At 37.8% G+C, this 17,111-nt stretch overlaps 1 protein-coding gene across 1 annotated transcript in view; it reads right to left on the reverse strand.

Moving 5' to 3' along the window:
* Window positions 1-725: 725 nt before the first annotated feature.
* Window positions 726-17,111, reverse strand: part of LCP2 (lymphocyte cytosolic protein 2) — a 32,719-nt gene continuing 16,333 nt past the window's right edge. Inside the window, exons 5-21 of the mRNA XM_009818639.2 lie at window positions 16,405-16,436; window positions 15,523-15,557; window positions 13,992-14,190; window positions 13,115-13,215; window positions 11,792-11,861; window positions 11,497-11,580; window positions 10,686-10,711; window positions 10,575-10,594; window positions 10,367-10,471; window positions 9,412-9,442; window positions 8,744-8,756; window positions 7,604-7,724; window positions 5,298-5,347; window positions 4,342-4,445; window positions 3,425-3,502; window positions 2,195-2,350; window positions 726-1,450 (exon numbers count right to left, since the gene is read on the reverse strand). Coding sequence (XP_009816941.1) covers window positions 1,328-1,450; window positions 2,195-2,350; window positions 3,425-3,502; window positions 4,342-4,445; window positions 5,298-5,347; window positions 7,604-7,724; window positions 8,744-8,756; window positions 9,412-9,442; window positions 10,367-10,471; window positions 10,575-10,594; window positions 10,686-10,711; window positions 11,497-11,580; window positions 11,792-11,861; window positions 13,115-13,215; window positions 13,992-14,190; window positions 15,523-15,557; window positions 16,405-16,436 — 1,348 coding nt within the window. The 3' untranslated portion in view covers window positions 726-1,327. The remainder of the gene's footprint in view (window positions 1,451-2,194; window positions 2,351-3,424; window positions 3,503-4,341; window positions 4,446-5,297; window positions 5,348-7,603; window positions 7,725-8,743; window positions 8,757-9,411; window positions 9,443-10,366; window positions 10,472-10,574; window positions 10,595-10,685; window positions 10,712-11,496; window positions 11,581-11,791; window positions 11,862-13,114; window positions 13,216-13,991; window positions 14,191-15,522; window positions 15,558-16,404; window positions 16,437-17,111) is intronic.

The raw sequence follows: 17,111 nt of genomic DNA on the forward strand, positions 1-17,111 counted from the left end.
ATGTATTTAAAGTAAAACTGCTGATGAAATCTGATTATCTTATCAGGTAGCTGAGAATCTATGCAGATTACGTGGAAGATATTTTTCTGCCTTGAGTTTTGGTTCAAGCGTTTCATACACACAAATGGCTTTAAAGGAGAAAAAGTATGACAAAGTCTAACAATTATCAAACCAAGGTCTTGTCACAAAACAAAGGTTACTAGAAAACCAAGGCAAAGAGTTGGACAAATCCCACTTAACAAAGGAGAGGGAAAACTCTTGATATAATATGCTTCAGTGGTCCTCAGTTGCAGCTTATATTTTAGAACTGAGAAAGTTATTGTTTTTCTTGGAACAAATGCAGTAAAACCAGAAAGCAGTTGTATAAGAGATACTAAGTTTAGCCTGATTGTGTCTGTCAGCTTTCTAAGAGGAGACTCGGGCGTGTTCTGCCAATTAAGAATCACACCATGACAATCTTGTTGATGTGTCTCCTGTAAAAAAGTCGTTGCTTAATTTAGAGTCAGAAAGACACAGCTAAAGAGAAGTCTGTGTTAAGGGAGAAAAGCTTGTTTCTGAGTGAGGTTAGAGGATCCTAGGCGATACGTGACTCCAATCTGTGGGCTAAGACATGTCACCAGTGAATCATCAGTGGTATGGCAGACAGAACATGATATCTGTAGATACTTTATTTTTCTAGAAAGCTGTGAACAAAGACATTTCATTTTCATAATTGAATAACACAAACACAGATCTTGACAGGCAGCTGCATATACAGGGTTGGGGTTTTTTTTGGTGCTGCTGAAACCTAGGTGTCTAGGATCCAGGTCGGAGTCCCAGTCTTTTCATAGAGGTGGCCAGAGTTAGATTTGTTGGGAAGCGGATTGTGGGGGAAAATTGGGCTTTTACTGTCTCTTCTCTACTCCTCAGCTTTGACAAGGTTTGGGTCTACTCTGTATCACTTTAAATAACATAATTGCTGCTGCAGTTCTGATCTCAAAAATAGCTTGGGTTTTTCTTTTTTTCTCCCATGAAAGCAGAAACTTGTATCGGTATTTATTTCTGGGTCCTCTGATTTGGTGCGAATATCATTTCAAGAAGATACACATATGTTGGAAGATAAAAAATACTCATGTACTGTATGATTAGTGGACAGTAATAAACACATTGTAGGAAAATCAGATTTATAGAATACTGCATTTAAGGCATAATTTAAAAATAACATCGTCCTTCTTTAAAAGGATTTTTAATGACTTCATGATTTTAGTTTGCTGAAAAAGGAAATATCCTGAAGTTTACAAACTTCACTAGGCTTCGATATAATATGTGATCTTCATCAAGGTCTCATTTAAATATGTCCTGCTGCATATTTTAACATGCACTGGTTTCTTGAACCTCTGTCTTTTCCATCAATCAGAAGAAGGGGTGTTCTTTGGAAGTAATCGATGATATCTGCTACAGAAGAAAAATCCTGTGGGATGGAAAAAATGAGAAGTCTATGGCAAAAAATGTCAGAATTATTAGTAATTAGTAAAACCAAAAGGTTTTTTTTTAAACTCTAAATACTTAGCAGTCTTATAAGGTCCAGTAAATACTATCAGATCAGCTGTTTTCATTCCTGCCATAATCTGTAGCTCAATAACTGTTAATCTAGTGTCTGTACAACCTACTGCAATGTTGTATAATTAATTTATGCAGTCTTGACCTGTTTAATACATGATGTTGTCATTCTGCTTGACACGATGATTGCACTTGAAAGTTCAAAAAGTTGACTGATGAGTTCAGAGAGTTCTGCCTCGATCAGAACTGCAGTATGTGTGCTGACCAGTCTGTCTGGTGCCAGTAAACCCAACACAGTGCTGCTGGACGTAAGGAAACCATCAGTCTGGGAGCAAAGCAGTAAAGTTGGCAGATATGGATTTGCTCTCAACTGTGTATTTCCCTTATCTGGTATCTTAGTGGTAAACCAACATTCCTAACCAGGTATATGGATTTCTAATAGGTGTATTCTAAGGCTATCCCTTCATTCCCTGAGTGCAAACAACAGAATCTGGTTTTACTTCCAGCAGTAACATATTCTATCAGGAATAACTCTGAGACAATAAGCAGAATTCCACTGAAGTAAAACAGCTGCCAGGTTAAGTAGCCCCACACTTAGGAATGAGACAGGAGATACCTTAAAATGGAGGGGGGTAGTGTGAAAAACACATAGTACCTCTTTTCCTTTTAAGCCTGTTCCTAACAAATATATGTGATTTTGCTCCTGATAACGAATCTGGATGTTGTATACTTTATCTCTGTACAACACCATCAGGACATACGGATGAGTAGCAGTTTTTCTTGAGCTGTCTCGTACCAAGAATGTTCCATCCTGAAAGATTAAGACATGAAAGATGACAAATAAGCGTCACGTCTGGGTTTGATCAGTATAACAACCTTAACTAGAGCACTCATGCTTTTAAGTGTTTTTTCTTTCTGAATCTCTTTCCTCCTGGTAAGAGAAATTGCACTATTAAAGAGTTTAGGTCATTTCTCAAATGTTTTATGTTTCAGCTTGCTACTTAAAACTTTCCTGTCTGATACAAATGCAGATTTTTAGGGAAGGGAGGAATGATGTTCTATTAGGGAGAGATTCCATTAAAGGAGGAAGTAAAATAAACCTCACATCACTTTAACCAGAAGAGAAGTTCATTTCTGGTAAGTGCCAATCAAGGTTCCTACGTGATCTATTTACAGACAGCCTAAAATAATGTTAGTGTCTGTGTAATTTTGGTAAAGGCAGTGATACTGTCTTGTGTTCCCTCTCTGCTTTTCTTCATTTCAGATCTGTTTTAACAAGCCTTCCATTGAAACACCCTTTCTTAAAGGCATTGACTGTGACCTCATAAGCTGGACCTTAGTACAAGTCATTGAAATGCTGTACATGTCATCTTCAGCTCATTGCGTGTGCTGTGAAGCACCATAGAGTAAACAGATTTCCCACAGCGGTGGGACACAATTTGGTTTAGGGCCACACAGGTAAGCCTGGGTTTCGTCTGTTTGAATCTGTACTTCATTTTGCTGGTAAATATGGCCTAGAAAAAGGTAGGATTCATCTCATCTAATTCAAGCTATCTAAAACTTGGAATTTGCAACAAATTCCTCACTGGTGATGGAGAAGTATTTCCAGAGAACAAGTCACTCCTCCTAAGAGAGGCGAGGTGAGACTGATTTCTGGAGACACAGAATTTGTTCTCTTTGACTATGGGAAACAACAGCCTTCAAGGCTGGTTTAGACTAGATGTGTAACTTTTATGTAGGTAAAGATATTCAAGGTGAATCCCTCACTCTGAGTAGCTATATTGGGCCTATAACCTTACCGTGTTACTTACCTTCACTCTTCCCACATGACTGCAAGGACATCTAGCTAGGAGATGGTGAGACTCACCAACAATTTAAAGAGTACCTTGTTTATTTTTCGAAGAGCTGCTTCTGCTTCTGGCCGGCTAACATAAGCAACATACCATTCATCATTTAGTGAGTCCTATGTTTTTTGTGAGAGAGGATAAAGGAGAAAGTCAGCTGTCAATGAGTTAGCTTGTGATGTTAGCGACATACAAATAAGAGAGAAATTTGAATGTGAGGGATATTTGGGTTTATGTGCAGAATCTCAGAAGGTATGTGCTTCAGGGATCATACTAGTATATATTACTGTGTGGTAAGTGGTACTAAATTATTTTAAAATTATTTGCTCACTTTGATAAATTTGAAAAGATTACAGACCTAGCTATAATATGTCTGCAAGTAAGCTAGGAAAACAGATATTTCCAAATATTTTCAGTAAAGATTTTCTCTTTTGTCTGCCTGGGACACTAGCATCTTTGCCTTCGTTTCTCTGGGGTTTTTTAAAATATTTTTATTTTTTCTTTTTTAACTGAGACAATAATGCAGACTTCCTGTGAACGTACCACGTATGGTTGCCCAGCAGTGTTATCACCAGGAGTGGTTTGCTCTAAACTTGTCATATTTAAAGAAATGTGAAACAAAAATGCACTTAAAGGGTATGAATTTTTGACTCACCAAGGTTTTGTGGAAGGAGAACTGACTATGTAATGATGGTTGAAGGCAATTGTGCAAAACATGTAGTCCAGCAAACAAGTATTTTTCTTATTTTGTTCTACTGTGTTTTTGCTATTGTTGGTTTTTTTTGGCGAAGTCAAAATAAGGCACTGAAGTTTGACACAGAAAAGGAAACTGAAAGCACCTACTAACATCCTGACAGTGACTACTAACTAGAAAAACAACTCTGAAAAACGTTCTCTCTTGAAATCAGAAAATTAGCTGTGTTTAGCAGTTATGGTTAATACTTGTAATGTTTTGTACCTCATCTTCCTCCATGTTCGTATGGTGAGCAGTCTGTCTGCTAGGAATTGGCAATGGAGGTCTTATGTCAGCTGTGCCTCTTGAAGGAGATCTGCTGTTGTTGCCTTCAAAGACACAAAAGTAGAAAAAACGTTAAAACCAGGAAAATAATTTCATCTGTGGAGTGCATACAGGGTGTACAATCTTGATTTTATGAGGCATGAAAATTTATATCGCTCTGATACTGAGACATTTTGAATTGGTTAGAAATCATATTTAGGCTACTGTTTGAGAACCAGGTTCTTTACATAAATTCATCCTTGGTGCACAGGGACTTTAACAGAACTCTTGCAGTTCAGGTTTCCTTAAAATCAGATGAACTCGAAATAGAGGTTACATCTTTTTAGCTTCTGTACCACAATTACTTAGTTGACAGCATCTTCGCTTTCTTTAGAGACAGTCAGAAGTAATGTCTCTTTGCATTCCTTGTCTTCTTAGCATGGTGAAACTAAAAACGGTCACTGTAAGGCATTGGCAGCTGTTACCATATGTGAAAAATTATCTGCAAAGCAATTGATTTCTAAGCTTCGTTTATTTTTTACTTGTTATTACAAGATAAATATGCAGCATACTTCACATGGAAGTGTTTTCTCCCTTTTTTGAGGGTATTAGTATACCACAGTTACTTGCAGGTAATGTTGCTCAGCTCTCAGTAGTGTTAGCTATATTGAAAAAGATGCTTATATGAAGTTTTGACAATGGTTTAACTAGGCAGTATGCCCAAACTTCATGGGGAAAAAAACATCTTGGATTCAGACCAAGTTACACAAGATGCCTTTCAGGACCTTCATAGTTTTTTGTTCACAGTTCAGCCAGAAACATCCATAGAAAAAAAAGATTATATTAACTGCACTGAAACCGCCTTTCAACCTTCCGTCATTTTTTGTACAAAAAATGCAGGAATGCAGGATACAAACCTAGATGTAAGCGTGGTGGTAGTGAGCCACTTGAAGACAGGTTTCTAACACTGTTTAAAAAAAAAAAATAGTAGTTAGTATAAATACAGCATTGCTATACACCATTTCTGTGCTCTGAAGAACTGATCTGGACTTTGTGCCTGTTTCACAGAATGTGAGTTCCTCTTGAGACCTATGCAGGATGGGGATAGCCTTCTCTTTGTTTTTCTTTCCTTCTTTTTATGTAAGTAGATCCACCATTAAGATTACTAGAAGCTCAGGATCTGGGAATAAGGTAGAGGGAATCAGTAATGGGCCACCAAGACTTCTGTGTCAGGATTAATTCAGAAAACTACTTCGGCTTGTTGAGTTTTCACGGGGAATGACTACTTTATTCCCCTAAAGCAGGAAGCACAGGCAACAGCTTGCTAGATGTTTCTTTCTGTGGGGTTCCACTTGCAGTCATTTTTCTTTTGGCTTCTGTAACATTGTTGATGAAAATGCAGTTTCTCATCATTAATGTTGCAACTGTTTTGGGGAGCTACTGGAAAGAGTCCAGTGAAGGGCCACTAACATGACAAGGGACTGGAGCATCTCACATATGAGGAAGGGTGGAGGGAGCTGGGACTGTTTAGCCTGGAAAAGAGAAAGCTCAGGAGGGATCTTATTAATGCATATAAATACCTGGAGAGAGAGCCAGGCTCTTTTCAGTGGTGCCCAGTGACAGGTCCAGAGGCAGAGGGCACAAACTGAAACACGGGAGGTTCCCTCTGAACATCAGGAAACACTTTTTTACTGTGAGGGCAACTGAGCGCTGAAGCAGGTTACCAAGAAAGGTTGTGGAGTCTCCGTTCTTGGAGATATTCAAAAGCCGTCTGGACACGGTGCTGGGCAGCCTGCTCAAGGTGACCCTGCTTGAGCAGGGGGTTGGACCAGATGAGGTCCAGAGGTCCCTGCCAACCTCAACCGTTCTGTGATTCTGTGAGCTATGAGCTGACAGTGGCACAGACTTCATACCCACAGCACCATAACACTTCCATGAGCCTATGCTTTCCCTCCTGCGTTCATTTTTACGCTCTTTGTTAGAAAATCTACAATTTCATTTTATGGCCTGATCCCAGAACCCAATACAAAACTTCTCAAAATGAAGAGTCCCAAGCTTCAATTTTTTTTTTTTTTTTTTTTTTAATTTCTTCACCTAATTGGGAACAAACTGCCTGCATGCTTTTCCTTTACAGTCCATATTTCTCTTCTGCTTAAATGAACTATACAAAAAGCTTTGGCATGAATATGTTAATTAAATTTGCAGAACAAAAACAGTCTGTCATGACTTGTGATTCATGGGAGAGAACCAGCCAAATGGGGGCCTCTGCTATAGCAAAATTTGGCAACGCTGTTTGAATATAAGCAGAAGTGTTCATCATAGGAATACTTCATATTTGCATATGACCTTGCTATTGCTACTACAATATTTGTTCTACTGGGGTGTCAGCAGTTCCAGAGGATGATGGTAAATGGGAGGAATTTATCAGAGAGCCATTAAAAAACATACAGAGATTAGGAAATGAACTTCAGACTTAGACTCAAGGAGCCCACTCTAACTCATCAAAGGCTAACTCTGTTGCACACTACATCAGAAATCAAAACTTAATTAAGGGCTCTTCCATCTAGCAAATGAAGACATAACAATCTAATATTTGGAAGTTGAAGCTAGAAAAAATCATAGTTGAAGCAAGGTTCACAATTTTAAATAGGAATTATTAACCATTAGAGTAAAATTTAGTGAAAGGGCAGTGAAATTCTTTCAGATTCAACTCTAGACAGCTAAGGTTGTGGGGTTTTTTTAGTTTTGAAGCAATTAGTAGACACAGCTCTGGCACTTAGGCTGCTAGAGTGTGCAGAATCCTTTTAAAGAAGGGGTTCTTTGACCTACATCCTGCATAGTTTTGTAGGAGAAGATGATCCATTCCCAAAAGGGCTTGTCATTCTTATGGATCCTGCAGGCAATGGGAGAGATGTCTCAAGAATGGAAGCATTGTACCATGTAGGCCCTAAAATACTTTTTTGACATAAAACTGAGAGATTTGCATTTTTTTCTTGGTTGCCTGATGTACACCATCTGCTTCACTGAATACAGAGCTTCAATTATATGAAGGATTCTCCTTGATAGTAGGAACGGCACAAATTAGCCTGAAAAATAATGGACTAGTTCAAGTAGTTACCTTGTGTTCACCTGAGAACTCTGTAGCCACATACATACTATTATTTGCTAAATTGCAAAGACATTGAGATTCAAAAGGAGTGACACAATAATGGGTGAAACAAACCTTTCTGCACCGGACATACTGTTGGATCCTGGCTTAGGTGGAGGCTTGACAGATTTGGATGGAAACGTATTGGAGCTGTATGGGGGCAAAGATAGCTGTGGCACTGGTCTTTGGGGTGCAGCTGTGGAGAGGAAGAGAAGGAAACTTAAAACTTATGTGAGACATTCTTAAATGAGGTAGAATGAAGAAATGCTGTCACATTACTGCTGTTTAATTAGATAAACATGATGGAGTAAACTGTGCTATAAAAAGTCCTTGATATGTTAGTTACAGAGTGTAAACTCATATAGCCAACTGAGAATGTAAAATTAAATATTAGAATTAAAAATAAACTGGAACAGTCTTGAGCAACATTTAGATTTTTTAACTTCTGTTTTGGTTAAGCCACAATTCAGATACCTCAACTGCATCAGAGCTGAAGGTGGTATGTAACCACGTGTTCTGTCTCACGTTACTTCTAAATAGTGGATTTGAGGTTACCTTTTTGAACTTCATTCTTTTGTGAGATTTCTCCCATATCATCATAAACAACAGCATAAAATAAAACATTTTCTTTCTGCAGTGTCCTCAGAGCTCAAATACTGGTAAGAGGGGAACAGATTAACTGCACTCTGCACGGCTTAAATAGCCCTATTCTTTATGGTGTCTTAGAGGCAGTGATAATTTGTAGCGACTTGGCCAAATGTTCTGCTTCTGTACCGGGATTCTGAGGTAATTTATAAATACTATTATTACATGAAACAAGTTCTGCTTCTGTTTGTTAGAGTAAATAACATTACACAGAGGACTGTCACCAGCAGGGTTTGACTGAACGTTTTGTTGAAAACTGGGAGGATACGAGGTTTACCTGCCTAGCTGTTTGCTGCTGTGTGCAGATCACAAATCCCTAAAATGTAATGGTTTCAAAATAAGAAATCCTGCTGTCTTGTAACTGGCTGGCTGAAGGAAGCTATTAGCTATTGATTTCCTGTGTTTTGTGGCTTTGATATACAAATCTGCAGGAGGTACTTTATAAGCATTCTACAACCTGTCAAGATACCACTTTTTGAAATGGCTCTAAAGAAAAAGCTGCCTTCTTTTTTTTTAGAACTAGGACAAAGAAAGACTTCAAGTTTTAAAAATAGCTGTAGAAATACTTACTGTCGTCTTCTTCCTGGGGAGCCAAAAGAAAATAAACATTAGCAACGTATTATAGCACAGTTCTTAGGAACATTCTACAAAACAAAAACCTGGAAGTTGGTGACTTCTGAGTATACAAGGACTCTAATATCTATACTGTCACTTTCATCTAAAATGCTGGGGTTTCTTTCTTTATGCAACACCAAATAATTTTTAGTGTTCTTGCATTAAGGTGCAGCTATTATTTACAAGTAAGTTGTGAGGTAGATGTCCCATAATGGATCTTGACCCAAAGTAGTCAGAAACTCTCAGCAGATGTAAACTTTCCTCACTCCTTCAGTAAGTGTAGGCTCTCAGAGTTATCTGAAAGTGAAATCCTTAGGTCAGCTTAAGCTGAAAAAAACCCTGAAAACCCAAAACCTAATGTAAGCAAAATCACTTCTCCCATGTCATAAAAATTACTGGCCTTATTCTTCCTCTTATCTAAGATAAAGTACTCCGGGAATAAACTGAGCTTGACATAGAAGAACTGTTTAAAAAGAAACCATGTGCTATGAAAGATCCATGAGTATGCGTTATAACTGATAAAAGAAACGAATTTAACTTTTCCAAAATTATTAGTTTATACAGGTACTTCATTTTATTGTACTCCCTATACCTTTAAATATGTGCTTTGAGACTATACTTACTTCATTTTTTTTGTGTGATGGCCAACCCTGCCTGAAATGAAACAGAGAAAATGAAACATGAATCATAGGTGGAATATTACTCACTCACTTTGTATGCATTGGGCCACATTTTCAACTAAGAGACATGAATTTATAGTAAGTTTTACAGACCCAATGAATGCAGAAACATTCTTTTTCCTCATAAAAATATCTAAAATTCTGATTTTCACCCATAATCTAAGACATTATGTTAGTCCTTAGCCCATCTTGATTCTATCAACAAGGAAAATGTCTGATGAATTGATTATAAGATTAGAGCTTAAAACAAGTTTTTACAGTGATGAAACGTTAAACTTCAAGTCTTGAACTCATTTATAGTACTTAGCAACATTGCTGGAGCACGTGATAAGCCTTCCAGTCTTTGTTTCTCTGATAAATTATCCTGGCTGATTAGCAGATCTCAATTACTTGCTTATTTTGTTTTAAGATCAGTCACACTGTTCAGCGCACAAGTTATCTAGAAAATGCTAGAGAACGATCTAGTTCTGCTAGAGAATGCTGTTTGCTATTAAGAAGGAGTTTTGCAGGCTAGTAAAATCAATGGTAGGAAAGTAAAGCTTTCTTTTTCTAACATCCCCAAAAAAATAGCAATAGAACTCATGAAAGAATGTTCCCCAGAGCAAGAACCTGATCTGGTGGAAAAACCATGGATCATATATTTCTTTGTGCAACTTGGAACTGAGTCATGCCCTATGTAATGGCTGTTTCAGATACAACTGGAGAGAGAGCTGCTTCTGCATTTAGACTTTTCTCTAGCTTACAGCACATCCCATGCATATGCATAAAGCAAAACTTCGGTATCTGCAGACACTGCTGTCATGCAGTAGCAGTAAATTCGACTATCCTGTGTAGCTTATCTATATTTTTGTTAGATTTAATTTAACCTTCATGAAATTTCAGTTAAATGAACACTTACTTGACAGGGGTTTGCTTCCTTAGAGGAGCTGGATTGCCTCTTTCATATCTGTCACTTGGTGGGACGGGAGGTTTTGGCATCATTGCCAGCTGTTCCCCCAGGGATCTAAAGCACGAGCAAGATGATGAAATAGAGGCAAAAAGCTGCTTACTAAGAAATAACTGGGTAATACTGGCACCAAATTCTCATTTCCAGAGGCAAAACTTACCTTAGCTGCGAAGTCAGAGGCTGTAAAACAACAAGGAATAGTTAAGAGAATGTGTAAGCGTATCAAAAAAGGCAAAAATTATCAACAAGCACCAAACAAAAAAGACCTTACCTTCTCAGAAAAGCCTGGCTTCCTCCCTGAAAATAGTAAAAGCTTACATTTAGAAAAAATGAAAGTTAAGATAATTAATTAAACTTTCTCTGAAACAAACAAGTTTTGAATATCACTGAAAGTGAATTTTGCAGATTGAAGCACTCAGCCTCCTGAGATGTAAGCCGGAAAAATATTTTGGCTTTGCAAGAGATGGCAAAATTGCAGTATCTCTTATTGAAGGAAAATGTAAACATTTTTAAAGTGGTATGTTTTACAGTTATTTTCTATGGTTCAACTTTGAATTACTGGATACTTTTATGCCATTATATAACAGACGAAAGTGTTAGATAATAAATAAAAAACATAGAGTATTCTCTTTAGATTCTTTGTAAAATATGGTTTTCAGATCTGAAAGAAATGCCCTTTTTTTTCTTTGTTTTTTCAGTTCTCAGCATTCTTTTAAGTCTGGTCACCAAATTACGGACAGTAGTGTATGCAGAGTTTCGTTAGCTTTGTATGCAAAAGTTATTTCCTCTTTTAACCTACTAAATATTTCCTTGTTCATTCACTTAAGTATTACATCAAGCCTTTATTGCACAGGGATCTCACAGTATCTTTCTGTTCAACTAGTCCTGAGCTACTATTGCTACTTTCTAGATACAAATTATAAGTACTGCTCACATCATTATTTATTCATAAACAGATCACCTTGTATACGATTGGACTACAGTACATTTGGTTGAGCCTTGTTCTTTTGCATGAATGATATTCAAGCTGATAATTTTGAATTAAAAAAACCCCATTGATATTAGCATAAGCAAATACTGACCTGATACTGGGCTTTCTCTTTCAAATGGTGGAGCAAGGCGATCCAGAGGGGGTTTTGTGCTTCTGTCTATAGAAGGAGCTGGGGCTAAACACAAAAGTTGTGTAAGATAATTTGCTACTATAGGTCAATATATCTTTATTTCGCATAGCCATGAACTGGTGTTACTTCTTAGAATAACAAGTGAGGTTTCTGTATAAACAGTAGAAGAGGGTGGAACTGAGGAGACACAGGCAAAAGTGAAGTGCTATATAGCCCACGGGATAAGCTTTACAAAGAGAAAACCAGCTGTACTTACGTTTCAAAGGCTTGATATTTCTGTCTCTACTCAAGTCATTGTTGCTTGGTGGAGGAGGAAAAGCTGGCAGCTAAAACAAATATTTCACATGTGGTTAAAGTGTGCCTTCACCTTTCTGTTTTAATTTTAGTATACTAACCCCACCACACCACATCTGCCAGTCTTTGTCTCTGGTACAGCAACAGTAATAGGTCTCTGCTCAATGCAGGAAGGATAGGAGCCATTAACACTGCTGAAGAATGACCTAAGTACATGGTTTTTTTGTTAGATGCAGAATTGCCTCCAGCTGTTTCATCTCACAAGGAATACTCTAGCGGGATGTTATCTTTGGGGAGGGCATGAATATTGTCAAAGGAAAGAAACAGGAGCTTCAACAATGCTATTGTATCTTTGCCCCTTCAATGCAGCAGGTGTTAGTTTTGAAAACTGGTACTGAAATTAGCGGATGTAAATTTAAAGTTGAGAAATATGTAGCCTGTGTTACTAACTGTTGCTGACTGAGGTGTGGGGAGAGAGGACTGTTCTTTGTTACCAGGAGAGCTGGGGTCAAACAGCATTGTGTTGTCAGCAGCTGCAAAAGATATTTACATCTAACCTAGATTTCTCCAGACAAATGCCTTCCAATGTTCATTCTTATTCAAAAAAAAAAGAGCATCAATTTAGGACCGCAGTCTTGAAAACTCATGACACCTAAGAGTACTGTGTGTTTTATATATATGAACTATGACACTGGGTCAGACCAAAAGTCCCTCTATCACATCCTAAAATTGTGTACATCCTTTACTTCTGTACATGGGTAGGTCTAATGTACATCTGTTCTGGCATACAGTGAACCTGTAGTGTCAGTTGTAAACAGCACAATAACTTCAGTTCTGAAGTATTCACAGGACTTTAAAAAAAAAAGAAAAAAATCTGGGTCATCAGGGTTCTTGTTATACTTTTAGGTGGTCTTGATTTAATTGGACAATTTCTAGAAGTATAGCTTGGAAAGACTTAGCCTTTTTTTTCTTTTTACAAATATCAATAAAGAAACAAAGAAGCATCTGTTACAAGTCTATAATTTATGTGGGAGAGGCATTCACAGGTGGGTACAAATCTCCAGTGTAAGAAACAGCCAAGTAATGTGAAATAATTTAATATATTCATCCCATGAAATGTAATTGTTCCATGAAAAAATGGCCACCCTGTAACAGAGTTCAAATCTATTTGGATGGCTGAAATTCTTCCTCTACGTACACTGTCTGAATAAAAATTGAATTACACTTGGACTTCTAAGAAGGTATCAACAAAGGAAATAGGTGAAATATTATGAAAGATACATACAGAAGCACCTCTTCCCCCAAATGAGGCTGGTACTGGGGATGGGCCAGGTCGCTGGGGTGGTACTGGAGGCTGATGTGATGATCTAGCTGTTGGAGGTCTGTCTAAAGAAAACAAAAATCCCAAACTAAATAACTACACAGAGTTTGGTTATTTTATTCTCATTAGATCTTTATGAAAAAGAGCCCTTGCAAATAGCCTGCATACTTAAGTTACTATATCATAAAGACATTGTTTTAGTATCTAATGGACAGTTGCTTTATGATCAATGTTGTTTTGGGAGTTATGGGCTCATCTGTCCCTTTGCTGGTGAGGTGACTCCATCTGCTAGTCTGTTGGCCCACACCATTTGTTTTCATTCACTGCAGTGCAGTGACTGTGTGAAACATCGGCCAGTCTAAATGGCAGTTTTGTACTCCTGTATTTTACTCCACAACTGCAGGCTGCTGAAGAATCAGACATACAAAAAAGACAGGCAGAGAAATCTGATCTCTTTCTTTTCCCAATTTTCACTGGAGTTTTTTGCCACTGTTGTGACAACTTGCTCTGTTCAAAGTTGCATTACTAGAGCTATTACAGTATGCACATATGTTTAACTTCATGCAAATTCAAATCAAAGGCACAAACCAAATAGTGCACACATCACACAAAACTAATCTTTAATCCAACAGAGCTTGCCTGAAGTAGAAAATTTAGCTTTAAAAGTCACAAAGCCACCAACATACAGTAAGTCTGTGTCACTAAATCTTGTTCATGAACTACACCATTGACTTCAAGGAAAAACCTCCTGTATTCCACTACCAGCCACCTAAAATGTGGCTGATAATGTGTGAAAATATAATTTACAAATTATTAATAACACTTATTTTTTAGTAATTACCTATATAATCTGTGTTGTTTGCAAGGGACTTGGCAGGAAATATGACATTGTGGTGTGCTTCATCGTTATTGGATGGAGGTGGCTCATAGCCGTCACTGTCATGTTCTGCTTCCTCAGGTTCTTCTGTTGGTGATTCATAGTCAGCCTCATCTTCCTTTTCCTGGTCATCATCAGGGCTTTCGTAGTCATCATCTTCATCCTGGCAAATGTATATAAAAGATGGGTGCTGTAAGAGGATACTAAACACTGCAGTGCAATTTCCCTGTGGCCTTTCACTGTGGTATTTTTCACTCTGGAGGATATCAAGTTTTTACAACAGTTTGAGTGAAAAAATTCTCTGTTGAAATAGAATGGGGAAAGGAGGCAGCATTTTATTAACGCATACAGCACTCAACAGCTTAAGAAAGGAAACAATTATCATTTTGTAACAGTAACTTTAGTGGAAGGTCAAGATAAGGTGATAGCTTATTGAAAAGCACAGTGCCTTTGTTTTAGGTAACAGACAAGGCACCAGCAAACAATTCAGTGCTTCCTAGAAACACATTGGAGCAGCAGTTGATGCCTGTTGATATTCATTCTTACTTAATAGCATGTACTCTACTGCCTGCATCTCAACTTTTAAAAAATGCTTCGGAAAAAATGAGGTCTTTGGTATGGGTCTCAGTGATCTCCAATGACCGGCACCAAACCGGCTTCATACAACTTGCATGACCTAGTAAGATCACAGTGAAAATACGGTAGCGGCCATTGCACACATCTTCTGTGCAATCTGCCAAGGCTTACAAGCAAAAGAATACTCAATTTGTCATTGGTATCTTGGCTGAAATTTTCAGACTAGCTCTGCATTGACATAGAGCCCAGGTGGTCTATAGGTGGTTACTTTTACCTTTTGTGCTCCTAAAATAGCAGCAAATCTCCTGCAAACTTAGTAGCAAGTGGTTTTTAAAAACCGCTCTCCATTTTTTGCAAAAAAACATTGGCACTGGTCAATGTAAGAGATCTTCATAAACCCGGACTAGGCATCAGTCAGCTTATTCATTTCGCTAGCTGAGTTATGTATGCTTCATCTAATGATGTTCACAAATGCATTTGCTATGCTGAAAGACAAAAGGAACTTTTGCAGTCTAGTTGGCTCCAAAAAATTAGATTCTTCAACACATCAATTCCAGATAATAAAATGGCAAGAATGTGCCACTGAATAACATAGCAACCTTTACTTTACTAGCCAGCTCTTTTAAGAGCTTGAAATAGGTATATAAAATTCAGCTAAGGTTCTGTGGAGACCTGGCTGTAGGCTGTGAGCTTCTACTTGAGCCAGTGCATTACTGGGGGAGACCCTTTTCTCAGTGAAGAAATTTGTATGCAGCTACTCCAATCATTTATGCTCCTGCTTCTTTTTCTCCTCATCCTAACACCCCCTGCCACTACTCACTCCATCCGTGCTGCCCAAAGCAGACAATGCAAGAAATGATAGACCTTACAGCAGAGGTAAGCCATTCAACCAGTAGGTTTTGTTAATCCTGATACTCACAAATGAAGACCAGCCACCGTCTTCTTGACTGTATCCTGCGTAAAGAAGCATAACCACAGGCTTCTTAGCATGTACAACTTTAAACGATCAAGATGCAACTTGACAAAAAGGACACAACAAATACCAGATCAGTTCTGAACCACAGTACTACATCGCAGGAACAAGGCAGGTCTTTCAAAGGCAGGCAGGCAGTCAAGAAAGGTGCTAGAAATAACATTCTGATTCAAAACTAAGAGTATAGCTACCCTTGTATGAGATGATGTATGTGCTGTCACTTCAAGTTTGTCCTACACTTCCCATTGTAAATATAATTTGAAGCAGAATGCTTTCAGAATGAGCACAGGCTTCTTATCTCCTTTTTTAACACTATTTTAGCTTTCATATCAAAAGGGTTTTTAATTTCAGTAGGACTGGAGGAACATGGTAGCTTGCAGAAGTTTTAAGTGCTCGTGGCCTATTAAGAAAATAATTGAAATAAAAATTCAGAACACAGCAGACATCTAGAAGCTTACCTTTCTACTATAAGGTGCTGCTAGGAGTAGGGGCAGGGGGCAGAGGTGTCGGAACAGAAATATATAAGCACTGACACTATGTATTGGGTTAAAGAAAGGCAGTTTGGGAATGCTCATGTAAATGTCTCTGCTCTTCCTTTTCTTCACCGTCTTTTCTATTTAAAAAATATTTTTTCTTACTTGTTCTTCTGTAACTACTCTTTATTCTTCTTGCAACTTCTTCATGCTCTCACCTTTTCCTGTGTGTTGTTTTGGGTGCGTGTGTCCGTGCCCCCCCTTCCCCTCCCCCCACCGCCACATTTACTCTGCCCTGCAGGGTTTAACTTAATACTTTAATATTTTTAAACACTTTTTGCCAGTACACACTTACCTGGATTTTCAGGACTTTTTTGTGTTTGGGCCCTACAACAAAGATACAAAAAAAAAAAAATTCCTTCCATTTGCAATTCTTAAATGTTTGAAGCATACTAAAATCTATTGCAAATAAAGGTAATAGTTAGCTTTAACAGTAGAATGAAGTTTATACAGATGAGTTTAACCCTGCCCAAAATGCCCAAACCGCACTACTTCATATTTCACATACAGGATCCTAATGTAAGCTAAACTGTCTTGAAAAAAATTCAAGTCAGTGAGGTCGAGTGTTTAGAAACAAGGGGACTCAGTAAATAAATTTACCAGGGGCCTCAGTCCTGAAAACAGAAACTTTCTTTCAAATTCCATTCAAGCCGCTGAAGTCAAATTCATAAATATTTGTGGCGTTGATAAACGTTTTTATGGTTTTCAATTCTAGTTTTGAACTCTAGTTAATGCAAAGGTGTAAAATCGTGTTATCAGATCATGTAAAACCATGTTATGTAGACTAGACTTAGATTTTCATTGTATATGAATATAAATTATTCTTTTCTCATGCAATGTTCTTGCAATTTTTGCACTTTTTCTATTGCAAGAATACTATACTCAATGATAAAGTATTAAAAAGTGTAACGATGCATAGGTCTGTGAGATGCGTTAATGGTGATTTATTAATGCAGTACTATGTGTCTAGGCTTTAGAGCATTCCTAAAGATTAATTTACTC

This window comes from Gavia stellata, chromosome 16 (genome assembly GCF_030936135.1).
Source record: "Gavia stellata isolate bGavSte3 chromosome 16, bGavSte3.hap2, whole genome shotgun sequence".
Taxonomy (NCBI): Eukaryota; Metazoa; Chordata; class Aves; order Gaviiformes; family Gaviidae; genus Gavia; species Gavia stellata.